The sequence below is a fragment of the Engystomops pustulosus genome, chromosome 4 (assembly GCF_040894005.1).
Source record: "Engystomops pustulosus chromosome 4, aEngPut4.maternal, whole genome shotgun sequence".
Classification (NCBI taxonomy): Eukaryota; Metazoa; Chordata; class Amphibia; order Anura; family Leptodactylidae; genus Engystomops; species Engystomops pustulosus.
The window spans coordinates 197,387,781-197,409,625 of record NC_092414.1 but is presented as its reverse complement, the minus strand read 5'-3'; the positions used below and the strand labels follow the sequence as shown (position 1 = coordinate 197,409,625).

Sequence of the window (21,845 nt, the reverse complement as noted above, 5' to 3'; positions counted from 1 at the left end):
CCGTGGGTACAATTGTTTCCACTGTAGTATCGTATGTTTATGCACTACCACATCCACCAGATGACAGACCCATTCATACCACATTACTTACAATTTTTCATCTGTGCTAATTAAGTATCTACAACTAAAATTATTGAGTTTTTTTTTATCTGTGGGTTTTGTTGCAAAATGTAAAAAATATAAATGTTAATTTCTGAGTATAAAGGGCGGAGTAATCAGGACTCTCACTGTCAATCACTGTGTGTGGGCGGGGTAATCAGGACTCTCACTGTCAATCACTGTGTGTGGGCGGAGTAATCAGGACTCTCACTGTCAATCACTATGTGTGGGCGGGGTAATCAGGACTCTCACTGTCAATCACTGTGTGTGGGCGGGGTAATCAGGACTCTCACTGTCAATCACTGTGTGTGGGCGGAGTAATCAGGACTCTCACTGTCAATCACTGTGTGTGGGCGGGGTAATCAGGACTCTCACTGCCAATCACTGTGTGTGGGCGGGGTAATTAGGACTCTCACTGTCAATCACTGTGTGTGGGCGGGGTAATCAGGACTCTCACTGCCAATCACTGTGTGTGGGCGGGGTAATCAGGACTCTCACTGTCAATCACTGTGTGTGGGTGGAGTAATCAGGACTCTCACTGTCAATCACTGTGTGTGGGCGGGGTAATCAGGACTCTCACTGTCAATCACTGTGTGTGGGTGGAGTAATCAGGACTCTCACTGCCAATCACTGTGTGTGTGGGGAGGGGGGTAATCAGGACTCGCACTGTCAATCACTGTGTGTGGGTGGAGTAATCAGGACTCTCACTACCAATCACTGTGTGTGGGCGGTGTAATCAGGGCACTCACTGCCAATCACTGTGTGTGGGTGGAGTAATCAGGACTCTCACTGCCAATCACTGTGTGTGGGCGGGGTAATCAGGGCACTCACTGCCAATCACTGTGTGTGGGTGGAGTAATCAGGACTCTCACTGCCAATCACTGTGTGTGGGTGGGGTAATCAGGACTCTCACTGTCAATCACTGTGTGTGGGTGGAGTAATCAGGACTCTCACTGTCAATCACTGTGTGTGGGCGGGGTAATCAGGACTCTCACTGTCAATCACTGTGTGTGGGTGGAGTAATCAGGACTCTCACTGCCAATCACTGTGTGTGTGGGGAGGGGGGTAATCAGGACTCGCACTGTCAATCACTGTGTGTGGGTGGAGTAATCAGGACTCTCACTACCAATCACTGTGTGTGGGCGGTGTAATCAGGGCACTCACTGCCAATCACTGTGTGTGGGTGGAGTAATCAGGACTCTCACTGCCAATCACTGTGTGTGGGCGGGGTAATCAGGGCACTCACTGCCAATCACTGTGTGTGGGTGGGGTAATCAGGGCTCTCACTGCCAATCACTGTGTGTGGGTGGGGTAATCAGGCCTCTCACTGCCAATCACTGTGTGTGGGCGGGGTAAACAGGAGTCACAGTGATTGACAGTGAGAGTCCTGTTTACTCCGCCTCCACTCAGTGACTCTTCTAGGAGTCCAGTCAGAATTTATTGCTTTTCCTCTTCCAAATCACACACAGCTATATATTGCAGATCTCGGCTCCTCTCCTGCCATCCTTTCATGCTCTTGGTGTGAGAAACCTTTTTTCAGAATTACATTGACATTCAGTATTGTGTATATACTGTGTACTCTCCATACTATAACTTCATTTGGATTCATTTTCTACACTATTAGTATCTCCTTCTGCGGTGGGATGACCCTGTATGCGGACGCTATTCTGCACCATTGTTTTTACGGCACTGCGGGATAAAATCCTTACAAAGACAAATGTGCATTTGTTGGCCATTAAGGGGTTAATTAGTAACATTTTGAAGTAGGTCGGCTCCTTGTTCCATCAGTGGGAACCAATGGTAGTGAAGCCACGGACGTAATTATCATCATTACGGATTATTGTTTACGCATGGGTTGTTGATGATTGTATTTGCGTCTATGGCCGGCTCCTCAGCAGACAGATACAAGGTAATTGCTGCACCTTCCAGTACGGATCAGAATTCCCTCTTCCCTGCCCATCGTCATCCTTTAATCTTTCCCTCTATTCCCTTTCTCCTTTGTTGCAGTTTTCCTTTCCTTAATGCCTGCGACTTTCCGCCTTTTGTAGATTTCCCCTGGTGGAGGTGGCGTTTTTTCGCTACTTAGTCACCGAAGGGACAAAATTCAATTTGATAACTTTGCTAATCCAGCATTTAAGAAAGTGCTTTATCAGTTACCCAGGGAGGGGGGAAGCGTCCCATGGAGAGGTAGAGTTGTGCAGCATCAGATAGTAGGAGGGAGGAGAGGGGGGAACGCGCTCACGTTGGGAAATATCAGAGTCTATGAAACGCGTGGGGATGTGACTTTGATTTTCACGCTCGTAGACAAGCTGGTTAAGGCCTGGAGGATACAGGATTGTGAACTGTAGGGCAGGACCTCGGGGTGATGACCTGGAAATGACAACCATAGCTCTGAGCAAGAAGTGGGCTTCAAGCGGTTGTCACTTCCCTTCCTTCTCCCAGAAGTGATGGTCACCAGGGTTCTCCTAACCCAGGGCTACAATATAGACCATGGGGGAGTTTTATCACAAGTGTCTGAGAGCAAAACTGTTCTACTTGCCCGTGGCAAGAGTTCAGCTTTAATTTTTCCACAGCTGTTTATAAAATGAAAGCTGAGCTCTGATTGGTTTCCAGGGGCAACTAGGACAATTTTAACTGAGACACTTCTGATATTTCTCCCTTAATCATGTATTCATAAATTAATATAGAAATGAGGGGAACTAGGACCCTACTAATTACTAAAACATGAAAATCTAATTCCCTAACAACACAACCAATGAGTAGTGGATTATAATATAGTCGGTTTGGGGCCCAAGGCTTCTAGAGGGCCCATGACCACCTGAACCAATCATTAAATTTGATACTGTCAAACATAAGATAATAAGGAGAAAGACTTCCAGCCATGAAATCCTCAAGCCCTCAACACATAGGCATATAAGGGTCCTCCCCCCAAAGGTCCTTAAAACTGCAGAACTGAACGTTGCCTGATGTTAGTACCATATGAAGAAAGTAAATGCCATTAAGTACCATTTATACTTGTGTATAAGCCGAGTTTTTCAGCTCAGAAAATGTGCTGGAAAACCTGACCTTGGCCTATAAACGGGGCAATTATAAAAAATAAACTTACATACTCACCCTCCGGCGTCCCCGATGCTTGGCGCGGCTCCTTTTCTTTCTTCTCCTTGCTTTACAAGCTGGCAAAGACTCGTCCACTCGACCTGCCTTCTGGCGCACACTGTGATGCAGCAGTGTCGTGGCTGATGACGTCATAGTGTTCACCGGCCAGCAGATCACGTGGACACGTCTCTGCCGGCTAATTCAGCAAGGAGAAGAAGGAAGAGGAGCCGCGGGGACCGGAACATCGGGGAGCTGCGCAGGGCATTGGGACCGAAGGTGAGTATGTAACTTTGTTTTTTTTTATGTGCAGGCTGGCTGGCTGTATACTACTGATTGCTGGCTGTATACTACATGGGGCAGGCTGGCTGTATACTACTGAGGGCTAGCTGTATACTACATGGGGGCTGGCTGTATACCACTGGGGACTGGCTGGCTGTATACTACTGGGGGCTGGCTATATACTAATGGGGGCTGGATGGCTATATACTACTGGGGGCTGGCTATATACTAATGGGGGGTGGATGGCTATATACTACGGGGGCTGGCAACATACTACTGGGGGCTGGCTGGCTACATACTACTGGGGGCGGGCTATATACTACTGGGGGCTGTCTGACAATATACTACTGGGGGCTGTCTGGCAATATACTACTGGGGGCTGGCTATACAGGGGAGTTGCTGGCTATATACTGGGAGGCTGTGACCAATGCATTTCCCACCCTCGGCTTATACTCAAATCAATAGGTTTTCCCAGTTTTTGGTGGCAAAATTAGGGGTCTTGGCTTATACTTGAGTTGGCTTATACTCCGAACCCTAACGCCAAACCCAGACATCATATTCTCTCATCTTAACCTGCAACCACTAAATAATACAGCAAATAAATCTAAAAGAATTACTCTAATAAAAAAATAATAACTCTAATAAAAAGCAGATTTTATATTGGATTTTGGAATTACTTTTCTGTTTTGAAGCTACCACAAAAAAGGAAAACAATTTGTAGTCCAAAATGAGTCTACACATCTTCAGAGCCTGGTAGATGCCTTCTGCATCCATTTTCTCATGTTATAGCCTGTAGGGCCCTTACAATCCGGTGTGCCTTATAGTCCGAAAAATATGGTAGCTTGTAGTGGTCCGTATCTATCAAATAGTCTATAGGGGCTCATATCCATTGAAGGGGTTTTAAGGTCCCATATCTATTGAAAAGGTTGTAGGGGCCAATATCTAACACATGCCATATTTTTCGGACTATAAGGCACACAAAAAATCCTTTGATTTTCTCAGAAATCAAAGGTGCGCCTTATAGTGCAGTGCACCTTATATATGAACCTAGACGTTTTAGCAGGCATTTATTGATGGTGCGTCTTACAATCCGGTGCGCCTTATAGTCCGAAAGATACGGTAGGTTGTAGGGGCCCATATCTAACAAATAGGTTGTAGGGGCCCATATCTATCACATAGTTTGTAGGGGTCCCCTATCTAACACATAGGTTGTAAGGGTCCCATATTTATTGAATTGGTTGTAGGGACCCATATCTATCTAATGGGTTGTAGGGACCTATGTGTATCACATAGGTTGTAGGGGCCCATATCTATCCAATAGGTTGTAGGGACCTATGTGTATCAGACTTGGATTTGGGCCCCTTTGAATTGTAGTCATGGCCCCGGTCTGTGACCAGGGAAGCAATTGGGAGATGTGTTAAATTGGGAGACGTGTTGGGAGAAGGTTAAATTTTGTAGACGTGTCTCCTCTGTCTACCCTTCACTGGTCAGCAGACTATTGTGGCTCATTTCCATGAATTTTGTCAGTCATTGTTTATCCCCTTCTCGCTCTTGCAGAACATTGCACCTCCCTGCAGAGCACACAATCCTCTCATTAATGCTACGCAGAGCGTGGCCCCTGTGCTCTGCGCTGCCTCTAATGAAGTCCTATGGGGGCTGGAAGCTCTGATAGAGAGAATGAGGGCAGTGTCTGGACAGATGTGGGACAGTCCATGGGATTGGATGGGGAAGAGACGATCAGACTTTAGAGGTGACTTTCACTAACTATCGCCTGGACCGAAATCTCGTCTGCCACACGCAGGAGACAGCTCAGGATTTATTGCTCCTCTTTACTTAGAGAGATGCACAATTGAAGGACAATTTCAGCACTGCTACATCTACATCTAGACAAATATATATACAAAGGGTCTTTGAAACAACCTACGTCACAAACTTTTCTGCTAATAAAACTGGTTGAAAACCAATATGGCCGCCACCACAGTTCCTGTAAAATTGTTTTATATATACAATCCATTCCCCACATCGTAGATATTTCCACACTTTTAATAGTCTAGAAAACTAAGTGAGGGTATCACTAGGAACCTCACCAGCGCCCCCTACCAACACCCTGAGGATGGATGGTATTGGCAGCCATATTTGTTGATAATCCAGAAACAGGTTTCTCTGAGGAACTATAAAATGTACACACGGACAGAGCCTTCATATCTAAATCAAATATGAAACAGTAAGGATATAAAAGGTTATATTGGAAAGGTTTATATTTTGAGAACCCATGTTTTTGAAGGGGTTTTCCAGGACAAAACTTTTGTTGATGAATCCTTAGATTAGGTTATTAAAGGGGTTTTCCGGCCACTCCCATTCATTTTTAACATTGATAAATGACCTATCTCAGTATATGTTCCTCGTACTGTTCAGCTGTTCCCTTGGCACCAGTCACTATACTGTGGATAGGATGTAATTGCTAATAAATTGTCTGACTAATAAATAAACAACCGAATTTTGGAAGATATTCAGAAAACCTGGCCAAAATCTGCAGCGTATATGAATGCAAAGCAGACGTTACAGTGACAGCCTGGATGGAGTCCACGATATTGGAAAAATAGATTTCTCATTAGTACACAGAACAGTTGGACAGGACTTTGAAGTTCAGTATCATTAAAAGATATTTCCTGCTGGGCAGGGAGTAACCAGAGTAGCGGTGGTGTCCCGGGCTATGGCAGAAAAGTACCCTGGAATATCCCTTAAAGTTCAATGGAGCTGAGCTGCAATACATCGTTTTTTAATACGAGAAATGGTGAAATCTTCTTATGGGTTGAAACTGAATTATAAAATTCTGCTTATACGTAGCTGCCCCTAGATGGAGCTCACAGCAAAATGCTGTATCTGTAGGGGTGCTGTGCCCAACCCTTTCCCAGCACCCTACCACATAGGTGAGCTGATGTAGGTAGCATAGTGCTGTACATCACAGAGTGGGAACATGGTAAGGCTAAAGGGGTATTCCAGTAATCACAAATAATACAGTGAAAATTGTTAGGATAGAACCACTAGGAACAGCACCACACATGTCGACAGTCTGATATTGCAGTTCTAGAACATTTTCTTGCTGAACTGTGATACCGGACATAACGGGGCACATTTACTTACCCGGTCCAGTAGCAATGCTGCAGCGCGTTGTCTGACGAGGTTTGCAGGCATTCACCACTGTCCATGCGCCCGATATCCACCAGGTGTCGCTGCTGCGCCGAGGTCCGCCGGAGTTCACCTTCTTTGTCCCGGTGCATGTGAGTGCTGATCTTGCGACACAAATTCTTTTTTAAATTCCGCGTTTTCTCCGAATCCGTCGGGTTGTCCGGCGGCCACGCCCCCCCCCCCCCCCATTTCTGTCCCGTGAAAGCCAGCTCTGATACGTCAAAATCCCATCCCGTGCGCCAAAATCCCGGGGCATTTTGGCGCATACCGGAAATCGTGGGGAAACCCTGCAAAAGTGTGCGATTTGGCCCCTTAGTAAATAAGCCCCAACATGTTGAGCAGTGGGAAAGGAGAAGGGGGCACTGTTTCTAAAAGAAAGACCACGTAAGTAATGACAGATCTACTGTAGAATCAGTTCAGGCTGGCACTGATCAATTCACTGTTCCTTGAGCTACGCTAGATGTTGGCTGGGTTTTCTTTGAAAATTTGGTTGTAGATTTATTGGTAATTCAAGAACCTTACTCTGATATCACCAACTTTGTTTATCTGTATAATTTATTATTATCATATTTATTATAATATTATGTGGAAAATTATAAAAAGAGGGGAATAATTTACAGGTCAGACTTTTTACAGGCATTCCCTATGCTTTTGTCCAAAATTACTTGGTGTCAGATTGGCCAATCTAAGAGTTAGAAGACCTTCCGGTGGGTTCAGGCATAAACTCAAAACATAGGGGGCGCCTGCCAACCAGGAGATGATAGGGGATACGGAAAGGGGAGAGGGGATTTGTTTGTGAGGGGGCCAGAGACATGAGTGTATTATAAGTAGGGGGCTACATGAAGGGTGCATTATACTATGTGGGGACATTAAGGGGATATTGTATAGTGTAGGAGCCTAAGTGAGGGTATTATACATTGTGAGAACATTAGGGATGGGACTATTATGTCCCTCTTACAACATCCTAAAATTTGGGAGCAATGTGAACTATCCCTAGGGGTTAATCTAATAAAATGAAGTTTACTACTCAGCCGATATCGTGTACTCGGGCCTCTGCCAGGCGCAAGGATTCGGGTGGATTTTGGTGGATGTGTAGTGATTTGCAAGTCAACAAGTTTATCCCTTGTGTCAGCTCGAGAACCGTACAATTCCCATATCATATGCCAATAATCTCTCATGTCTGGATTTAATGCCTTTGGTCACATATCCTCAGGGGCGTAACTTGAGGGGGTGCAGAGGTTGCGGTTGCACCCGGGCCCAAGAGGTTTAGGGGGCCCTTATGGTGTCACTTTCCCATATGAGAAGACTATTACTATATACCATACATTATAGTCGGGGGCCTGGCACAGACTTTGCACTGGGGCCCATCAGCTTCTAGTTACGCCACTGCATATCCTATAATATGAATGGTAGCAGCTGGTAAGCTTGGGACCTCTACGAGACTAAGGACGTGTCCATCTTTCTATCTATGAGCTACTATTTTCACCTTTTAGATATTGATGACCCATCTATAGTATATGAGATTGGTTGGGATCTGACAGTGAATTCTATATAGCAGCTATTTTATGTAAATTGAAACAAAAAGTTGAGTTTCTATTTTTGTGTGTGTCTGTGATTTTAAGGTAAAGCTCCTGGGACTTGCCAAACACCCAAGACCCCAAACAGTTAATTACTATTCATAGCTCTGCTGATCTTTCATGTTACAGAAGGGCCTATGGGCTCCCCCAGGCACCGGGGCCCGGTGGTAATTGTAACCTCTGCAGCCCTTGGAGCTATGCCACTGTTCATATTTATCCTTAATGAATAGTAAGTAAAGATATAGACAGGGACAAGTCTTCCCAGGGGCAGCATTGTGAATATGAAGCCGCTGCTTAGAATATTCAGTCTATGGCAAAATTCCAAGAAGGGGTAAATACATTTAGTATAATGTATACAATTAAGTATAGTCCTACGGAGATGATAAGTAGATGGATTTTCATGGTATTACTAGATCAGTACTCGAGACCTGAGAACTTTCTATATCTCTGGGGCGCCTGAATTCACCAATGGCAAGAAAGGATCCAAAAAAAGTTGCCGCGTGTGTGTGTGTGGAGCTCACTTTGTAGGCCCTATTTCTTATTCTGTGTTGTCTCAAAGTTGGTGGCTAGAGACAAGCTGCTAGAACACACTCAATGCACAGAAGGTAGAGGACAAATCTGCTTCATAGTTCTCTTTATCCTACAATGCAAAGCAGCACTATATAGAACATTATAGTACTGAGCTGTATTGATGTAAATTGGAAAGAACACTTACTTTGATCAGCAGCAGTCTTAGTTAGGGTCTTTGCTTCTCTCTCATTTGGTTCCTCGTCCCCCTCCCTTTTTCATAGACTACTATGTGAGCATCTGATATTTCAGTGAGCTCGCAGTTTGTCTTGGGAGACCGAGACAGATTCAGCAAAGGCATCAATATTAGTTTCAGTGAGAGGAAGGTTTAAAAGAGCCTGACAGGTGGACACACTTTTTCACTTACAAATATACATTTGTAATATATCTTAGGCTGCATTCACACAACAGTGTCCCTGCCGTACTGTAGCTCGGTGGGCACACGTCGGTGCCCGGGAGAGGAGGTGCACGGTGCGGTGTATGGTGCACGGCGCCGTATTACGGGGAAAGATAGGACCCACATGTGCTGCACCGTACAGCTCCTTGCGCCCATTGCTGTCTATGGTGAAGGTATATATGGCGTATATACTTCGGCCGTATGTACGTTCCCCATGTGGTCGTGTGAATGTAGCCTTATAAGTATTTTACAGATTTATCATCATCCGTACAATTTCTTGTATTATGGACCCCCCATACCCAATCAACATGTCAGATGAAACTCCCGACCAGGGAGTGATGATTACTTGAATTCAATGGGGCACATTTACTTACCCGGTCCTGGCGCGATCCGAGGATTCGGGTCTTCCGGCGATTCACTAAGGTAGTGCGCCCGATGTCCACCAGGTGTCGCTGCTACGCTGAAGTCCGTTGGAGTTCACTGGAGTTCACCATCCGTTGCTGGGTGCAGGTAAGCGCGGAATTTTTTAAAAATTCCGTGGTTTTTCCGAATCCGTCGGGTTTTCCGACGGCCACGACCCCGATTTCCGTTGCGTGCATGCTGGCGCCGATGCGCCACAATCCGATCTCGTGCACCAAAATCCCGGGGCAATTCTGGAAAATCGGTGCAAAACAGAAAAATTTGGGAAACCTGACGGAAAAAACCCGATTCGGGCCCTTAGTAAATGACCCCCAATGTCTTATACCGCAGCTGACAATGGCCCAACAAAAGAAAACAACCGGTCTGATCGCACTTTGGTAGCCACTTGTATGAATAATACACTATATAAATTTCATTTCATATCCAGACTCCTAACTTCAAGCACCAGGGCCCTAGTGACATTATATTATTGATATTTTCATAAGGTGCAGAGGGACATCTGACCCTCCAAGGCACAAGAGTCCCAGTGTGACTGCTCTGTATTCCCTATAGGCCTAATCCTTATATTAATCCTTCACTTACTGAGAGATTGGACTTAATTACAAGCTCTTTTCAGACATTTTAACGACAGATGAGCAGAGACCGAGCCTCTGACCAACATGTAAAAAACAGCAAGTACTCCTATTTGAGGACTGATCTTTCTGCTTAGTAGGTAGGTAGCAATATTATTAGGGATTTGGCTTGTTACTAGAGTAAAGTACTACCTGGATCTTTCATCACCACCGTCTTCTGATTGGTCTTGGGTTAGCATCTTCCATTCCCTTGTGGGACGAGCTAGGTCTCTATATAAAGTCTCCTTCTTCCCAGACGATGGGACCATCTAATTCTTTTGGCGCCATCTTGCTCCCTGTCCTTATCTTTGTTTCATTAACAGATGCCCTTAACTTGGTCCCTGTCCCTTGGCTACAAACTCTTCCTTTCTTCCATCAGATGGGACTGTATTTGCTCCTTGGTCCACATTTTGCTTTCCCTGTCATATGGAACCATCTTCATGTGGTCCTCTAGGCCAGCAGGGGTGAAAACCTGCTTCAGCTTTAAATTTAGTACCACATCAGCCATGACTGGATTTTCATTGGAGCTCCAGCTTGAGGACCTGCAATGGCCATAGCACACAAACGTCACGTGATGTTCTAACATCTCCAGATGGGTTGGGTGAAGGTCCTTGAAGAGAGTAGAATAGTTTAAAGGAAACATCACGTGTAATGGCAACTTCTGGACTGCCCTCATTCGAGTTTAGTTTGACTTTCCTGTAGTAGATGATCCCATAAGTACTGGTGGGACATGATTTACGCCATTAATGTTGAACCTGGAGAAAACATTCACCATTTTTTTGCAACTGGAAAGTGAGAATTTCTTAGTCCCTGTTCACCGTTTCACTCCCCCTGGCAAATGGAAACAGCTAGGTCCCTGTACAGAATCTTTCTTTGTCTCAGGAAATAAGAATGACTTGTTTCCGGGGCAACATCTTCTTCTTTATAACAGATGGACACATCTTGGTCCCTATTCACCCTGATTTCCCTCTCCTTGACAAATGGTACTAGAATTGTCTTTGTACAGAATATTCTTTTTCCTAAGTAGATGGGACTGACAAGTGCTGGGGTCATCATCTACTTGTAATGCTGCTGTTTGGAAAGGGACAAAAATATGGAAAAGGGAAGGACAATCCTAAGCTAGACCAATCGAGCTGTCCCTACCTACTTGCTGACCTACACGATAGGTGGTAACTGGTCGACGCTCCCTTCTTGAGCCAAAATGAAAACTTGGAGAGTAGTTACACTACCTCTGCTCAACAGATGGACACATCTTGGCACCTGGTTACCTTGTTCCTCTCACTGTTAGATTAAACCATCTTGGTTCCATGTTAAAAATTTCCTATCCCTGGTAGAGGATATCGGCTTGTACCCTGCATAAACCTTCCTTTGCCTAACCCATTTTATCATTTTGGGTGAATTCTGTTTTCTAGTCACCATCTTCTCTTCCCCTGGCAAATGGGATCATCTTGGCCCCCATTCACCAACTTATTATAGTAGGTGAAAACTCATCACTAGATCTCATGTCCAGTCACCATTTTCCGATCAACCATGTTAGGACTAGATGAGATAGTTGTAATCTCTAAGGCACCTTCTTCAGGTTAGATTTCACCCCTCGACCACAGCTAACAGGGTTTTGGACCCCTTATTTCCATTCTACCTTACATAAAATTCTTGGGGCATTATACAATATATAATAAACCTCTTATAGACTAATATTTAAGAAGAAACTTGTAACTAATCTGGTTCAATTAGCACGGAAAAGGGAGCTCTATGGGATTTAGACACATTAGGATGGAGTCTAGCTAAAAGATTTAGGTTATTGATAATTAGTACATTATGCTTATTGCTGATGAGCGGATGATTGGGGATGATATTCTAAATACTTAAGACACTATGAATACTGTACTACAGTCTACAATAAGGTCATAGTTCAGATAAGCCATTACATGGGGTTCACCTGCTCCAGACAAATTCTTCACATCAATGGGAGCCCGTAATAGGGCGCAGGTTTCATACAACGGTGATCCTGCAGTAGGGGGTCGCTTTCCCATAAAAGACATTTATCAACATAGTGATATATGGCTGATCACAGGAGGCCTCAGCAATCGCTAGAATGGGAGTACTGAGGGGCCGTCCTGACTACATGACTACAGGAGGAGGAGTCTAAATGGAGTATCTGTCAAGAATCATCTCTTCTGCTACATTCAACAAGTATAATACAGACAAAAATGGCAAAAAATATTATTTGGCTGCTCAAATTAACCTGATGGACGCTAAACAAAGTGGTAGAGTTCGCCACCGTTCCATGTAGTGAGTATAAATAGAGTTTTGAGATTCCAGAAGGTGAATCCTAGTTACCGGACATTGATCTTCTCTTCTGTGGACATGTGATTAATATCCGTGAGATAACCCCTTTAAGGCTGAAAAGATAGTTTTATATTCTATTTTTTAAGACCAAGCAAAAAGTAGATCCAACAGGAAAGAGAAGTATAAATTCTATCTTTATATCCCCTTTTTATTTGAATCCACTTCTGCTTTGGCTCAAGAAATGCATAAAATCTGCCAAGAAAACTGTATGTGGTATTCCATGCTCCAGCTGCAAGATTAAACTACAGAAATACTCCAGGCAAAGCTGATCCTTTGTGTTATACAATCCTAAGAAAAAAATAAGTGAACCCTTTGTAATGACTTGGATTTCTGCACTGATCACTTGTGTCACGCCCATGTCTAATGGAGTAAACCCATTGAATCTCACAACCTGGAGATCTACTGGTGTCACCAAACATTTCATTAGCTGAATATTAGATTTGCACAACGGCGAGGAGAAAAATTAGCACCGTTGCTTCCTGCAGACCTGTTTCAGTTTATTAATATTTCTGGGATGCCTTGTGTGCAGCGTCCTCTTCAGGTCAACAGCAATTCTATATGTACAGGTTGTAGAGTCTTCAGTGGCTCTCTTACTGCTACATTTGGGTTCCGTCTCACATCTTTTGTGATACAATTTTATGATCCTAAAATACAGCCCCTCATTGTTGCCTTACAATGGGATTAAATGGTTTGCCCATGAAAGAAAATTCTCAAATTTCATCTCATGATTCCTCTAGTGCTGTGAGATGCTGTGTGATGACAATATGCTTAGATTATCAGGGTCCAGGTTTATCTACACTTTAATTTAGCTTCTGAACATTCACTAGTATCTGACACATAGAAAGAGAGACGAGACAGATCAGAAATGAGAGATGATGAGATCCATTAGATGGATATAACACACAATTACATTGGCCAGCTCTGCTACATACACTGTCACCTTTGTTCTGCCTCCATCCCTTGGATAAAGTCCTGATCTTTCTGTAACTTGTAGCTTTACTCTCCTCATGATGTGTTGATGTGTTGTTTGCCGGTAGGAAGTCTGTGTGTGTGCTCCTCATAGAATGCAAGGGTGGGGGCTGGAGGCAGAGAGGAGCTCAGTGCAACTTTAGACAGGAGAACAATATGTCTTCCCGACCCTAAAGTCAGAAGAATAACGGTCGGATCCCTGGGCAGCCAAAATTGTGTACACCAGGACTGATAGAGACCAGTTGGAATTATATCTGTGAAATGCTGTATTTTTGTTAATAACATTGAATTATAGAATGAGTTATTTTGTTATCCTCAGTATATTTAAGAATTTCATGAACTGGGCGGTAGCCTAAGGCAGACCCGGTTTCCTCCCCTCCCATATCTTTGTCTATGGTAGAGCAAGTGAACAATACGCTCCCTGTTCTGCCACAGACTGAGGAGCGCATGGGACATCAGTCTCTTGAGGCAGGCAGCTGAATGACGTTACATACTACGACACCTGCGCCAGACATTTTATTATTTTGTTATTTTACTGGAGGCTGTATATATGTATTACTGGGGGGCTGTATATATTCAATACTAGCAAGATTTACTTTATTGAAAAAAATTGTGCGGACCTCCACCACCCTTAATCCGCCCCTGGTCTCCTTGATGGGACCCTCATGGATCACAAGAATGGGGGTCCATTGTACCCTTGTAGAAGCCTCCAGTCAATTCACTGTCTATGAAACTGACACAGATAGCCAAGAGGGCTAAAAAAATGAATGGAGTAGTAAGGCGCATGCGTGACTGGCTGCTCTGTTCATCTGGGGTACAACAGGGGTACAACTAACTATCCATCCATCAATGAGACCTCCACCGATCGGTTAACTTGTTGTCTCTGGAAAACCCCTTTAAGGGGGCGGTGCAAGACACAGTGATGCTCTCTTTCATTTTTCTTATCAGGGATTTCCCACCTTATAGATACTAATTTCACATTCATAAGATAGGTCATCAATATCACATGTGACGGGTCTGACAATGGACCTATCATGTTAGTACTTGGTCGGACTAGAAGTGTGTCTCCCACTAATATGGTAGTTACAGTACAGTATGACCCATCCTACAGTCAGGAAAACCCCTTGAATGTATTATCTTTATTATCATAAGCACGATAATCATGTCTACATACTTAGTCATCCAGTCTAATGGCCCCTAACACAACATACACGACCCGTCATATATTATGCCAGTGTCTACAGACAAGTCCATTTCTCTCAGGGCTTTTATTCTCCTCTCCTCATCTCACAGACAGCTCTTGTCTTTGTCCCCCCCGTTCTTTAGGGTCCACATTAGGCTCATTATTAGCTTTATGTAGACAAATAACAGGTCACAGGGTCAGAGCCATTAGTGAGGTTAGAGCCATAGCGGATTCAGTGAATACTCCATATACTGTGCAATTCAGATTCTTCATTTAATTACTTGGATTTCCATACAATCTATAGGACTGACATCTTACAATTGTCTGATAACTTTATCACTTTATTACTGGGGGCTTTCTGATAATACAGTGTGAAAGATATAGGGAAATTCAGTCTCCAGTGTCTAGGCCGCCATATACAGGGAAGACATAAATACTCCAATGTAATCTCTTCACGTCAAATTTCAAGGCTTTTCAATGGGTCGGACATTGACCACAGCTGTCACTCAATTCAAAATCTGTACCATACTATACTGTATTATTTATAATCCTTGTCTCTTCATATAGGGAAGAGATACCTTACGGACCATCTTAGGCTTTTCTGGGTAGCTTTCTCCACATCCCCCTACTTCTACCTACTTATGGGGGATTAATCTGCGCTTGTACACCAGTTTTCTGAGGTAAAAGTTCGCCAGTATTTCCCCCTTGGACACCTCCACGCCAAGTGGGAGTGATGGGGTGTGTAGTGGGCCAGCCGCGGACTGGGGTGGGTCAAGGGCGTTTCTGTACAGTAGTTATAGCCGATGCCAGGCCAGACGTGCTGTAGAATTGCCTGGCAGCACAGTCGTACACCAAATCTATCATGAGGTCGGAGCTTCTCGAAATCTCTAGAGCCTGCAGGGGTTGTTTGACAGTAAATTTGTTTGACAGTAAATTTGCATACTGTTTCCCAGAATGCATTGCATATAATATTCTCCAAAACCATACATTTATAGTAGAAAGTATATATTTGAAGGGTGCTGCCATACTTTTAGGGGCGCATTTATTATACGCTTGTAGTACCCGGCCCCCTGGCACACAGCGGATCTATCAGGAGGCTGTGGCCTCCTGGTAAATGCGGGTTGGCAGCCGTGATACGCTGACCTGGCATAGAATTGTGCTCTAGCTTGAAAAGGTGCAAGTCATGAACACCCCACCCCAGGGCATGAACACCTGTGCAGGGCATGAACACCCCACCCCAGGGCATGAACACCCCACTTTGGCCCACTGCACGTCCCATCATGACTCCCTCCCCCAATAGCCAGTGTATAGGACAGAGAAGTCATAATTCCCTGCTCTGTGCTGGGAATTGCGACTAAATAAGCAACTAAATAAGTAGAGGGGTTAATTGACCCACTGACCTAAAGAGGTTCCCAAAATCTGGATAGGTAATCACTGTTGGATAGCCAGGGGTCTGACCTCTGAGCTGCAAGCCAATCAGGACAATGTAGTAATAGCGGTGGATCTAGATACCACAATTAACCTTGTCCGCTGTGTGCTCTGGAAAATATTGAGTTAAAAAATTCCAAACTTTGCAGATAGGAGCAATTACCTTAGTTCGCTAACCTCAGTCTTTTTGTATCTCCCTTCTAAAGTGTCCTGAAACATTGGCCATGTAGTCAGAGCACCACCAATTGGACTACAATGGCCTATAGTATGTCTTAGGGTGCTTAAATAAATGATCTAAGAAAGATCTTTAAGATTAGTACACACATGGTAAGGATTTTTTTGCAGATTTTGAAGCCAAAGGATCTCAAAGGAAATCTACCACCAGAATCATCAATTGTAAATCAAGTACACTTACATGCTGGTGTGTGCTCCCTCTGGCAGGATCAGCTTTTCTTTTAGCTTCTAATATCATTGTTTTTTAAAAATAAGGCTTTAACAATTATGCAAATGAGCCTGAGGGGCAGCTATGTAGCCAGGAGCACCTTAGGCTTATTTGCATAATTTTTTAAAGCCTTATTTTGCAAAAACAATAGCAATAGAAGCTGAAAGAAAAGCAGATCCTGTCAGAGGGGACATAGACCAGAATGTAAGTGTTCTTGGTTTACAATCCTTCATCCTGGTAGATGTCCTTTAATTGAATGAAAATCTGCCTGCAGCCACCACTAGAGGGAGCTGAAGAACTGTGTATAAACATGAACAGTATGCAGTCCACTCCTTATCTCCATCTGGTGGTGGCTAAAGGTAGTCACAACATAATTTTTTAAATTCTTTATGTATGCAAGGGATTTGGAGTTGTGTAAAAGTTACTTTAAAGTTATATTAAAATTAGAACATAATAATAAACCAAAAGCAAAGCAGAGAGGCACTTTAACCACAATACACGATAGAGACGCATTATCAAGTAAAATGGGCCTCCCAGGATGGAATAATAGAAGAAGTAAGAGACCCTATATTATACAGGGAGCAGAGATTACATCCACCGCAGACCTACAGAAAGGATATTACAATCATATATACAGTACACCGCTCATAAAAAGACATAAAATCAGCACAGAGATGAATAATTTATCCCTGGACTCTAGCGGGGATGAATACATTACACCTTACACCAATGGACAACACCGTGGGAAATATTACATCATGAGCCAAGGAAACATCACTGCCTATGGGATGGTGAGGATTAGAGGTCCAGGATTACACACCTCTGATTTTATGAGATAATTTGAGATGTAGATTGACAAATCAATAGATAGATAGTTATGATATGAGAGATAGCTTATAGAAAAAGATAGATGATAGAGATAGATTATAGTAGTATACAGCTTAATAGATAGATGGATAGAAGATAGATAAGAGATAGATAGATAAATAGATATGAGGTAGATAGATAGATATGAGATAGATAGATAGATAGATAGATAGATAGATAGATAGATAGATATGAGATAGGTAGATAGATAGATAGATAGATAGATAGATATGAGGTAGATAGATAGATATGAGATAGATAGATAGATAGATATAAGATAGGTAGCTAGCTAGATAGATAGATAGATAGATAGATAGATAGATAGATAGATAGGAGATAGATAGCTAGATAGATAGATATGAGATAGAGATAGATAGATAGATAGATAGATAGATAGGAGATAGATAGCTAGATAGATAGATATGAGATAGATATGAGTTAGATAGATAGATAGATAGATAGATAGGAGATAGATAGCTAGATAGATAGATATGAGATAGCGATAGATAGATAGATAGATAGATAGATAGATAGATATTAGATAGATAGATAGATAGATAGATATTAGATATTAGATAGATAGATAGATAGATAGGAGATAGATAGATATGAGATAGATAGATAGATAGATAGATAGGAGATAGATAGATATGAGATAGATAGATAGATAGATATGAGATAGATAGATAGATAGATAGATATGAGATAGATAGATATGAGATAGAAAGATAGATAAATAGATAGAGCATTACCCCGATTAGGATAAACCAGCCAAATCAGAAGGTGTAATTCTCAGAGCCAAGGCTATGGGTCAACTTTAAATCAATACACAAATAAATAAGAATAAAAAAACATTTCCTTTAGAAACCGCCAATTTTTATTTCTTTCAGTTTTTTCTATTTCTTTTCTTTCCGCTACTGCTTTTTTATTTTAATAGATAGAAATTAAAAATAGATGGATACATAGATGATAGATTAGAGAGAAATATATATATAAAATAGAGAGTACATAGATGATAGATAGATAGAAAGATAGATAAGTAATAGGTGGATATGAGATAGATAGATACAGATAGATATATTATATAGATAATAGAGAGAAGATAGATAATAAGTAGATAAATAATAGATAAATAGATAGATGATAGAGAAACAGATGTATAATAACAGTAAGTAGATACATATATAATAAATAGAAGATAATATATAGCTAATTAGATAGATAAGAGATAATAAATAGAAGATATATAGATAAGTAGATAAATCCTAGAGAAATAGATAACACATAGATAGAGATAATGGAAAGTTAGGTAGGTAATATATGATAGAATTTGTTTAGCTGAGTAGATTAACTATTCTAACTATTATTTTCAAAAATAGATGATGAAGTAATATATAACTATGTAGGTTCATCACACAGAGATGTAATACACACACCTACCTAAGTACTACACCTCATACACCGCAGCCTCAGGAGACAGTTGGTAATAGTTTACACTAATCACACATGATAATGGACTGGTTACAATGAGAATTTTATTTCTCCCAAATTCTATCTAGATCTATTGGAGTATAGCATCCTGTACATTCGGCGGCCCCCTCCCAGACTAGTCCTATCATCCTCCCTGGGGATAAGTGCTGAAGTTGTTGGCTCTCTCACAATTGTACAAAGGACACACTGTGGGGTACAATAATACAGTATGATCTACACCCCAAGTGTAAAGTTCTACATGCTCCATATATAAGTTCTAGAGGATTACATGGATACACATATCACTGATGGTTATTGCTAGATATGATCAAAGAAGGCTCAGTGCGAAGAGCCTAAAAGTGCCTCTATTTTACTAAAGATAATAAAGAGATAGGTAGATAGATAGATAGATAGATAGATAGATAGATAGATAGATATGAGATAGATAGATAGATAGATAGATAGATGTGATGGATAGATTGACAGAGATGACTGATGATTTATAGATATAGATAGAATTACTTGCTATCAGTCACAAATTAATTCCATTACGTAGATTAGATATACAGTAGATAGATATGACATGTATAGATGCATAACCAGATATTAGACAGATAGATAGATAGATAGATAGATAGATAGATAGATATGAAACAGATAGATTGTAGAGAGATAGATAACAGATGGATAGGGTATAGGGAGGTAGATGGATATGATAGATAGATAGATAGATAGATAGATAGATAGATAGATAGATGATAGATAGATAGATAGATAGATAGATAGATAGATAGATAGATAGATAGATAGATACAATTGTTCACTATCGTGAGGGTAGTAGATTAGACAGGTATAAACGTTAAAGATACATAACAAGAAGACAGATACATAGTAATAAATAAATACATCATAATATAAAATAGAGCGATTGATATGAAATAGGTAGATAGAAGTAATTTACTATTGATATGGCTGAGAGAGAGAAAGATGTATGATATACATGAGAGATATATGATAGATAGATATGAGATAGATATGAGGTAGATTGATAGATAGATAGATAGATATGAGATAGATAGATAGATAGATAGATAGATATGAGATAGATAGATAGATAGATAGATAGATAGATAGATAGGAGATAGATAGATAGATATGAGATAGATAGATAGATAGATAGATATGAGATAGATAGATAGATAGATATGAGATAGATAGATATGAGATAGATAGATAGATAGATATGAGATAGATAGATATGAGATAGATAGATAGATATGAGATAGATAGATATGAGATAGATAGATAGATAGATATGAGATAGATAGATAGATATGAGATAGATAGATAGATAGATAGATAGATATGAGATAGATAGATAGATAGATAGATAGATAGATAGATAGAGAAGTCCCATCTAAGTTCCATATGATATCCATCCTAAACTTCCATATCCTGTAGTCACTCACCCAGGAAGAGGAGACCATATGGGAGGTGAGTGTTGAGCAGCATCTTCAGCAGACCCTAGAGAGGGGACCCTGATCTCCCTAATCCCAGTGCTCCTCCAGCTCCTCTGCAGAGCCCCTTCTATGTGCTGGATCCTGCTCCTGACATCCTTTACAGGGTAAAAAAGCTGATGGCAGGAAATCCAGGAGAGGGAGAGATGCTGAGTGCAGGGATTTAGCTCCTGAAAGAAGAAGGAGAGGAACAGGGGAAGAGTTTGTGTGATGGGGGGAGTCCAAGAGGTGGGGAAAGAGGGGAGGCAGAGGAGGGAAGAGGTTATAAAAGGCAGAGGAGACCCCATACACAGAGCACAGGCTACAGTGCAGCAGAGCTGAGTATGTCATGTGCCATGTCCTATCACTATGGCTTTGTGTAAGGTTACTGATACTCACTTCTTATAATGATGCAACTGCATAGGATATGGGATAGGGGTCTGATCACTGGGGGAACAACTGCTGGGATCCTAAGTTATAATGGGGATCTGTGGGGTACAGATGGGGTTCTGTGATAGGGTTTGGCCCAGATATTTTTAAAAGAATTTTAATTTTGATGGAAATCCCCTTAGAAAGACACACTCAGCACTTATACATATGACAAAGGTTAAAATTCGCCCATTATTGATTTACAGAGGGTTATATTGTACAAGCTTCTTGAAAGTTATTATAATAGACAGACAGCGCAGTCCCAAATATGCCAACAACAGGCTGAGTACAGCTACATCTGAAAATTTTTCAATTTTTATGGTCAAATAATTGAGGATGTTTCATAAATATGCTGGCTCAGTGGTTAGCACTGCTGTCCTGCAGCGCTGTGGTCCTGAGTCATGGTGGTTCAGTGGTTAGCACTGCAGTCCTGCAGCCCTGTGGTCCTGAGTCATGGTGATTGAGTGGTTAGCACTGCTGTCCTGCAGCCCTGTGGTCCTGAGTCACAGTGGTTCGGTGGTTAGCACTGCAGTCCTGCAGCCCTGTGGTCCTGAGTCATGGTGGTTCAGTGGTTAGCACTGCTGTTCTGCAGCCCTGTGTTCCTGAGTCACGGTGGTTCAGTGGTTAGCACTGCTGTCCTGCAGCCCTTTGGTCCTGAGTCATGGTGGCTCAGTGGTTAGCACTGCTGTTCTGCAGCCCTGTGGTCCTGAGTCACGGTGGTTCAGTGGTTAGCACTGCTGTCCTGAAGCCCTGTGGTCCTGAGTCATGGTGGTTCAGTGGTTAGCACTGCTGTCCTGCAGCCCCGTGGTCCTCAGTCATGGTGGTTCAGTGGTTAGCACTGCTGTTCTGCAGCCCTGTGGTCCTGAGTCACGGTGGTTCAGTGGTTAGCACTGCTGTCCTGCAGCCCTGTGGTCCTGAGTCATGGTGGTTCAGTGGTTAGCACTGCTGTCCTGCAGCCCCGTGGTCCTCAGTCATGG

The 21,845-nt window shown here is 42.4% G+C and overlaps 1 protein-coding gene across 1 annotated transcript in view; it reads right to left on the bottom strand.

Annotated features, from left to right (window-relative positions):
- The window catches only part of GFRA2 (GDNF family receptor alpha 2), a 33,947-nt gene extending 13,196 nt beyond the window's left edge, over positions 1–20,751 (bottom strand). The window contains exon 1 of the mRNA XM_072149379.1: positions 20,413–20,751. Coding sequence (XP_072005480.1) covers positions 20,413–20,455 — 43 coding nt within the window. The 5' untranslated portion in view covers positions 20,456–20,751. The remainder of the gene's footprint in view (positions 1–20,412) is intronic.
- Positions 20,752–21,845: the final 1,094 nt, after the last annotated feature.